The sequence below is a fragment of the Chanodichthys erythropterus genome, chromosome 14, assembly GCF_024489055.1.
Source record: "Chanodichthys erythropterus isolate Z2021 chromosome 14, ASM2448905v1, whole genome shotgun sequence".
Classification (NCBI taxonomy): Eukaryota; Metazoa; Chordata; class Actinopteri; order Cypriniformes; family Xenocyprididae; genus Chanodichthys; species Chanodichthys erythropterus.
Genome location: NC_090234.1, coordinates 4,816,204 through 4,824,681, shown reverse-complemented (window position 1 = coordinate 4,824,681; position 8,478 = coordinate 4,816,204). Strand labels below are relative to the sequence as shown.

Here is an 8,478-nt window from a genome sequence, read left to right as displayed (position 1 = left end):
AGCCTCGACCTTATGTGGTCCAACGACAACCCCGAATTGACCAGCCTGTGTACGTCCTTTGTCCTGAAGGGGGAACCGGCCCAGAAAGGGTATTGCATCGGAACCTGATCCGCCCTTGTCCCAATTATCCAAGGCTGGTAGACACCATCATCCCCGCCGAAGAAAGAGCTCACCAGACCCCGATGATAGGATGGACGGTGGTCCCAAGGGGACCGGCTATTGAACCTGAGCAAGCCATTGAACCTGAGCAAGCCATTGAACCTGAGCAAGCCATTGAACCTGAGCAAGCCAATTTCCCCTCGCCCCTAAGACGATCCCAGCGGGATAACCGAGGCCAGCCTCCGGCAAGGTACGGAGACTGGGTAGAGCCACCACGTTCTAGGGACTAGAACGGTTGGGTGGGGGGGTGTGTCACGAGGTGACAAAAATTCCAACTGTCAAGGCGGAACCAATGTTCGCCGCGATTGACTCCCGCCGGACCAATAACAACGGAACACCAGACTAGTTCCGGTTTAGCGAAAAATCCCCGCGAATGGGGTGATTAGTGAAGATTGCCGGCAGTGGTGCACATTGGGACACGTTGCCCTTAGGGTAGGATAAAAGGAGAGAGGATGCACTAAAAGGGGTGTGTTTTTGTTTCTTTTGCTTGGGGACTGTGAATCTCGGAGGAAGAGTGAGCAGTGGAGAAGAGGAAGTGGGACTGGCAATCAGGCACGGCATTGTGAGTTTGGGAGAGAGAGCACGTTGACTCAATCGGAAGGAGGAAATCGCTGGACCGTAAGATTGTTTGGGAGAGACTGTGAGTAGTTCAATTGATCTCCATCCTCTTCCTTGTTTATGGGACTTCCTGACGTGAATGCCAGGTCAGAAATGGGCGACGGCCATCTATATATGTATTTCCCACTGAGTGTTGAATTGCAGTGATGAAGTGATGTGATGCACTGTTTGATGTGTGAAGTGTGAACTTAAACCCGCCGGCTGTCCACTACTTACCTGAGCTTTCTGTCACGTTCTAAGAAGTAAGAAGAGGATTACGTATCTGTGTATTTACCTGCCTGCTTTGCAGTGAACGTCTCCCATTGTAAGCTCCGTGTCTGCTAGTCCTTCGAGAGGAAGTTATACCTGAATACTCACCTGATTGCTCTGCAGTGAAGCCCTTCAAGCTGTAAGTTCTCTGTCTGTCATTGTGGAAGAAGAGGATTACGTATCTGTGTATTTACCTGCCTGCTTTGCAGTGAACGTCTCCCATTGTAAGCTCTGTGTCTGCTAGTCCTTCGAGAGGAAGTTATACCTGAATACTCACCTGATTGCTTTGCAGTGAAGCTCCTCCAGCTGTAAGTTCTGTCTGTCATTACTGAAGAGGATTACGTATCTGTATATTCTCCTGCCTGCTTTGCAGTGAACTCCTCCCATTGTAAGCTCTGTGTCTGCCAGTCCTTCAAGAGGAAGTCATACCTGAATACTCACCTGATTGCTTTGCAGTGAAGCTCCTCCAGCTGTAAGTTCTCTGTTTGTCATTGCTGAAGAAGAGGATTATGTATCTGTGTATTCACCTGCCTGCTTTGCAGTGAACTCCTCCCATTGTAAGCTCTGTGTCTGCCAGTCCTTCAAGAGGAAGTTATACTTGAATACTCACCTGAGTGCTCTGCATTGAAGCTCCTCCAGCCGTAAGTTCTCTGTCTGTCCTTGTCGAAGAGAAGGATTACGTATCTGTGTATTTACCTGCCTGCTTTGCAGTGAACGTCTCCCATTGTAAGCTCTGTGTCTGCTAGTCCTTCGAGAGGAAGTTATACCTGAATACTCACCTGATTGCTCTGCAGTGAAGCCCTTCAAGCTGTAAGTTCTCTGTCTGTCATTGTTGAAGAAGAGGATTACGTATCTGTGTATTTACCTGCCTGCTTGCAGTGAACTCCTCCCATTATAAGCTCTGTGTCTGCCAATCCTTCGAGAGGAAGTTATACCTGAACACTCACCTGATTGCTTTGCAGTGAAGCTCCTCCAGTTGTAAGTCCCCTGTCTGTCATTGTTGAAGAAGAGGATTACGTATCTGTGTATTTACCTGCCTGCTTTGCAGTGAACTCCTCCCATTGTAAGCTCTGTGTCTGCCAGTCCTTCAAGAGGAAGTCATACCTGAATACTCACCTGATTGCTTTGCAGTGAAGCTCCTCCATCTGTAAGTTCCCTGTCTGTCATTACTGAAGAAGAGGATTACGTATCTGTGTATTCACCTGCCTGCTTTGCAGTGAACTTCTCCCATTGTGAGCTTTGTGGTTGCCAGTCCTTTAAGAGGAAGTCATACCTGAATACTCACCTGATTGCTTTGCAGTGAAGCTCCTCCAGCTGTAAGTTCTCTGTCTGTCATTACTGAAGAAGAGGATTACGTATCTGTGTATTCTCCTGCCTGCTTTGCAGTGAACTCCTCCCATTGTAAGCTCTGTGGTTGCCAGTCCTTCAAGAGGAAGTCGTACCTGAATACTCACCTGATTGCTTTGCAGTGAAGCTCCTCCAGCTGTAAGTTCTCTGTCTGTCATTACTGAAGAAGAGGATTACGTATCTGTGTATTCTCCTGCCTGCTTTGCAGTGAACTCCTCCCATTGTAAGCTCTGTGTCTGCCAGTCCTTCAAGAGGAAGTTATACCTGAATACTCACCTGACTGCTTTGCAGTGAAGCTCCTCCAGCTTCCTTCAAGAGGAAGCCATACCTGAATACTCACCTGACTGCTTTGCAGTGAAGCTCCTCCAGCTGTAAGTTCCCTGTCTGTCATTGCTGAAGAAGAGGATTACGTATCTCTGTATTCACCTGTCTGCTTTGCAGTGAACTTCCCCTATTGTAAGCTCTGTGTCTGCCAGCCCATCAAGAGGATTTCATATTGGAATATATCCCGGACTGCTTGGTAGTGGAGCTCCTCAGCCGTCAGTTTTCTGCCTGTCATCTGCAGAAGAAGAGTACGTATCTAAAACACGTACCTTAACTGTCCCATCACAGACCCTCCGGTCGTAAGTCCTGACCCATCCTCCCCTTGGGAAGAAGGGAGTACGTCACCTGAAATACGTACCTGAACAGTCCTACAGCAGTCTCCTCCCAGTGTGAGCCCTGACCCGTCTTTCCCATTGGAAGATAGCGAAGCCATTCCCTAGAGCACCCCCCTATATCGCACTCTGTGGGTCCGCAGGACGGAACGACCCTGCCCAGAAGACTCATTATTTTTAGATTCCCTTTTTATATTCAATAAAATACGGTGTTACTTGAAGCCTTGTCTGTCGTCCTTGTCTGGCCGCTGTCCGACTCCCCAAGGGTGGTACGGGTTTAGGGGTGGTTGCAGCCTGAGGGGCCTGCCCCGTGACACCTACCCACCCACTTCAACAGTTTAGCAGAAGGAAAAGTTTACTGTAGTTTACAATGAAGCATGTTGATTTTTGTACATTAGTTTTTATCTATGTACCATAACTACATCTCAACAATATAAGACTAAAGACAGTTTACTGAAAACTGTTTAAATTTGTAGTAGACTGTCTTAGATTCAGGAGATTAAGGTTAAAGGCAGTTGACAATGGAACTTATTCTGGTCATTTTATATTTCTTTCTCTCTCACTAGCTTGTTTAGTGGAGTGATATCATTCTCTAAAAACCGTGACTCCAGCAGAAATGTATATCTTAGATAAAAATAAGTATTGGTTGTTGGCAGGGCTTGACATTAACGTTTTGCTCACCAGCCACTATGGCTAGTGGTTTTCCAAAGTTACTAGCCACTCAGCATTTTCACTGGCCACAATTGTGATGTTGGTAAATTACATTTAATATGATTAAAGTTGACTTTGTTATGCTTAAATTACTTTATTTTGAGTCATTTTACTTGATTTAGAAAATTGAAAACCCTTTCAAACTTTTAAATGCAGATTGACCACCCAAATCAAGAATACATTGTATATCAGCTGGTATGTACAGGTGGGCAAGAAGTGGACAATATATGAGCATGGGCTAATATGAGAAATTTTATAAGTTATTTGTGTTAGGCTATATAAAAGAACAAAGAAGCAAATTACAAAAACAATAGTACATTAAAATAACCTTTTTTTTAGATACATTAGGTTTATTTAACATATAGCCTACATTTATTTAACATCTTTTGATGTTTGATTAACATTAATGACCTATTTAATTGGGCAGCTGAATGCATGGACGTAACTGACGCATATCCAGTTATTACCCACCTGTTTACGTCCACTTAAGCCATAACCGACTGTATTCACGCGAGATACTCCACATGATGGACATTTAGACATCTGTGTGCAAGTGTATTTGACTATTCAGGCGCGAGGAGAACTGATCGCGCGCGCGACACAGAGAGAGCGCTTTTGTTGTGTGTCATTCAGCGCAATTCCGCCTATCCCTCATTCACTAACTGCACATAAATAACGAATTGTGTGATTGGATTGTAATTTTGTGCTACGACGATCATTTGGCTGTAAACTGAAATTATATTCAACCCGCCAAAGTGGCTAGTGGGAGTGGCTGTCTTACCCGCCACAGCTGAAATCTACCCGCATTTGGCGGGTTGGCGGGTGTTAATGTCAAGCCCTGGTTGTTGGGATAAAACTGACTGACACCAGCTGGTTAAAGCAATTACATCATCACCACTAAATCATTACCTGGTTTAGTGCCACATTGACCACTGTAGAGTCTCTGTCGCAGGTGGCTTTGCAGGCAAAGCCTGAGATACAGATGGAGATGATGAACTGAAGGATGGAGAGCACCATCATTATTCCAATGATCCCCCAACCATATCTCTAAAAAGACAGAGCCATATATGAAAGCAGTTCCACAAACAACATCCCAGTATTGTATTAAGTGAGTTTCTAAAGGTTACATTACACTATAAGCAGATATTATTCTGATGATCAGGGTATGTCTCAAAAAGCAGGATGTATATCAAGTTCACAAGATTAAAATTCTGTCATCATTTACTCACCCTCTTGTCAATCTAAAACCTGCATTATTTTTTTAAAGATATTTTGAAGACTGCTTTAATGCAATCACAATGAATGATAACTGGAGTTTTCACAATTCAGAAAGACAAAAAAAGCATAAAAACTGGTACATACAGCTAGTTCACTATCCTGAAATCATCCGATTGTCAGGGTTCATCAGTATTTGTTTTGGTTTTGGGTGGTTACCTATTAAGTTCTGAAACAACTATAAAGTATTGCTACTGACCTATAAGGCTCTAAATGGTTTAGCTCATGTGTATTTAATCGATCTTCTATCGCCCTACAATCCTTCATGTTCTTTAAGATCACAAAACTCTGGACTTCTGGTTGTACATAGGATATCTAAGTCCACTAAAGGAGGGAGAGCGTTTTCACATTTGGCTCCTAAACCAACACGATCACATGAGAATGAGTATCAATAGTACGAGTTTGTAATCTCGTAGAATATATACGCCAAAATGAGTTTTGGCGTGCTTATGGTACGCGGTTTTTTCGCGTGCATATGATACGCTCTTGGGTAGGATGGGGGTGGGGGGGTGGGGGGTTCGTACGTATAATACGGCATAAAGTGCGTATCATATGCACGTGAAAAACTGCATACCATAAGCACGCCAAAACCAGTGGTTGGGTTAAATGTTTGCCCAACGTGCTGGGTAGTTTTATTTAACTCAACTGTTTTATAAAAATTACTGTATTGCTTGCTTAAAATGAACCCAAAATATGCTGGAAATTAACATTTATTAATATGTTTAATAAATAAGCATTTATTAATAACATAATGAATAATAAACAATAAACATATATTAAATTGCTTATTAATAAATGTACACATTTTGATTATTATTGTTGACTCTAGTAATTATGTGTCTGGTTTTTAATTTCTCACCTATTTTGGATTCATTTTAAGCCAGCCATATAGTTATTTTTAATCAGTAGTTGGGTTAAATAAAACTACCCAGCAGGTTGGTCAAACATTTAACCCAACCACTGGGTTAAAACAACCCAATTGCTGGGTTTGTCCATTTTCAACCCAACTTGGGTTGTTTTTAACCAAACATTTTTGTGTCTATTCATTACTTCCATGAGCTTGTTGTTTCTAACTCAAATTATTACATTGTTAGCTAACTGTGTGATTTGTACATGTACATTTCTGAAATTACATCATTTGGAGTCACCTCTGATAACAGATTACTCTAAATTGTAATGTTGACATACATTTTCTGTAAAGCAGCTTTGAAACAATATGTATTGTGAAAAGCGCTATTAAGATACATTTTAATTTAATTGTGTTTAGTTCAGTTTCCTTAGTTTCTGTTAGTTATTCTGTTAGTATCTTGGTTATTCATTGTTTGATCATCATTTGCACCTGATGTTCATTGCTGCGAATAGATCCTTTCCCATGTCTAATTCAACCGAACGTGACACTGATAGCTTTGTGTGGGGAACAAACTGAAGTTTATGGATGTCAAGATTTTCAATGATTAATGACTTTAAAGTAAATTATGACAGAATTTTAATTTTTTTGGGTAAACTTTTAAGTACAGCAATTAATATCTTAAACTAATTAATGCACATTAAAACAAGATATCAGACATTGTACATTTAGTACCTCAAAGTTTATACAGATGTCATTTTCAGAGTAATTTTCAGAGTAACTATGAGAATAGTAGCAACTTGGATATCTCCTTGGACCGATTCCCATCTGTATGCCCATCAGAAGAACGGCTATCGCTGAAGTTATGGCACTGATCACATTCATTCCAAGACAGGCTTTCACCTACAGGGAGAAAAACTTTAAGTGAAAGGAATAGTAATGATGAACACTTGTCCTAAACTCTTTTTTTAACTATCTAAAATAATAATGAGTCAGATATCTTGATCTGTTATTGGTAAGAGGATGAATGTCTGTTTGTTGCTCACTGGCTGCAATTGTACTAGCATGCCTTTCTAGCATTTTATATTAATTAATTTAGTGCTGCTGCTTTGTGCTGTAGATGACGTGGATCAACTTTTCAGATGGCATTGGGGATTTTGGCATTCGTGTACGGTGGCTCTGAATTGTCAAAATTGTCTGATACGAATATTTTTATGATGGACGAAAGTTTCAGAGGCAGTGTGCAAACGTAATTGACATAACATGAGGTCGAATTTATATTTTGAAGTGCAAAAATTTTGCATGTGTGCAAAGGCCTTCAAACTACTATGTACTACAAACACATAACAGGATCAGGTGTGTTTAACACCCCACAGGGGCGTCCAGTCCTGCTCCAGGAGGGCCACTATCCAGCAGAATTTAGCTTCAATCCTAATTAAACACACCTGAACCTGCTAATAAAGGTCTTTAGGATTACTATAAACTTCTAGACGTGTGTTGGGAAAGGTTGGAGCTAAACTCAGCAGGACATTGGCCTTCGAGGAGCAGGACTGGACTCCCCTGTACTAACATTTAAATTAATCATTTGATATAATGCACTTATTATGTATACAATAAGTCTGTTTTTACATTGTACTCACATTTACAAAAATACCTGCATGCAATTAAAGCTGTAACTAAACTGTTGTCCCTCACTTAAAACATCCTTAAACCTATAACCATACGACCAATGTCCATAATAGTAAATAATGTCCATAGTAAATAATGTTGTACAAATAAGTAACAATGTGACAAAAGAAGAGTTATCACCAACAGATTTCAGCACATTATAATCTACTGTATGTACATACCACACAGGGATGAAGATTATTCTGCGCAGCAACAGACAGAGATCCAGCGCTGATGTACTGAGAGAGAAACAAAAGACATTTCAGAGTTCATTCAGGAAATTAAAATCATAAAGCAAAACCATTAAATGAAACTTACAATGAAAGATCCCCAATATGTTATTCCACTAAAGACATAAAAAGTACTGAAACGGTAGACATTTGCAGTGAGTACAATACCAAGTAGGAAGCTCATCACTCCGATCATTATCTGGACAGTCTAGATGGAAGATATAAGGCAAGAGACACAAATATAGGGATATATAATAAAGGGAAGCATTAGACCACCCCAAACTTGTATGAGGTTCTGTCATTTTAAGTGATTTAGAGGAAATTAAATGCTAAAAATATTCACAAAATTTGATTTATTTTGAAATTTCATTTCATTCATTACCCCCAGTGCCTTTGGTTGTGCTTTAAAAAAAACCTTTAGAGCCGTATTGTGATATTCTCCTCTGGCCTCCTGTTCATCATCACAAATAACAGCATTTTGTGCCGCCTGTGGATTTATTTGGATGACAACTGTTGCTTTGTCATTTGAGATGACCCTGCTGGTTTCCATTTTAGGAAAAGTTTTGTATATCACCTGCAGAAATTAAGCATTAGAATTATGCTTTTCACAGCAATTCACTTTTAATAATAACTAATATTTTTTTCTCTGCTTTTCCTGTAAATCTGAATTTATATTTAAAGTACAGCTAAAATATTGCCAATGACAGAGTTCAAGACA

At 40.7% G+C, this 8,478-nt stretch overlaps 1 protein-coding gene across 1 annotated transcript; it reads right to left on the bottom strand.

The window, feature by feature from the left end:
- Positions 1–2,824: 2,824 nt before the first annotated feature.
- Positions 2,825–8,310, bottom strand: LOC137036178 (membrane-spanning 4-domains subfamily A member 4A-like). Its single transcript, XM_067410215.1, has 6 exons — positions 8,143–8,310; positions 7,849–7,968; positions 7,713–7,769; positions 6,598–6,765; positions 4,650–4,787; positions 2,825–2,932 (listed from the first exon to the last, which is right to left on the bottom strand). The coding sequence occupies exons 1-6, from the start codon at positions 8,308–8,310 to the stop codon at positions 2,825–2,827; spliced, it is 759 nt and encodes a 252-aa protein (XP_067266316.1).
- Positions 8,311–8,478: the final 168 nt, after the last annotated feature.

Excerpts from the sequence above, each read along its gene's own strand:
- LOC137036178 (XM_067410215.1), bottom strand. The coding sequence starts at position 8,310 with ATGGAAACCAGCAGGGTCATCTCAAATGACAAAGCAACAGTTGTCATC. Across the intron at positions 7,770-7,848 it reads CATATTGGGGATCTTTCATT|TACATCAGCGCTGGATCTCT; the intron begins GTAAGTTTCATT and ends TTTCTCTCTCAG. Across the intron at positions 4,788-6,597 it reads ACATCTGTATAAACTTTGAG|AGATATGGTTGGGGGATCAT; the intron begins GTACTAAATGTA and ends CTGTCTTTTTAG.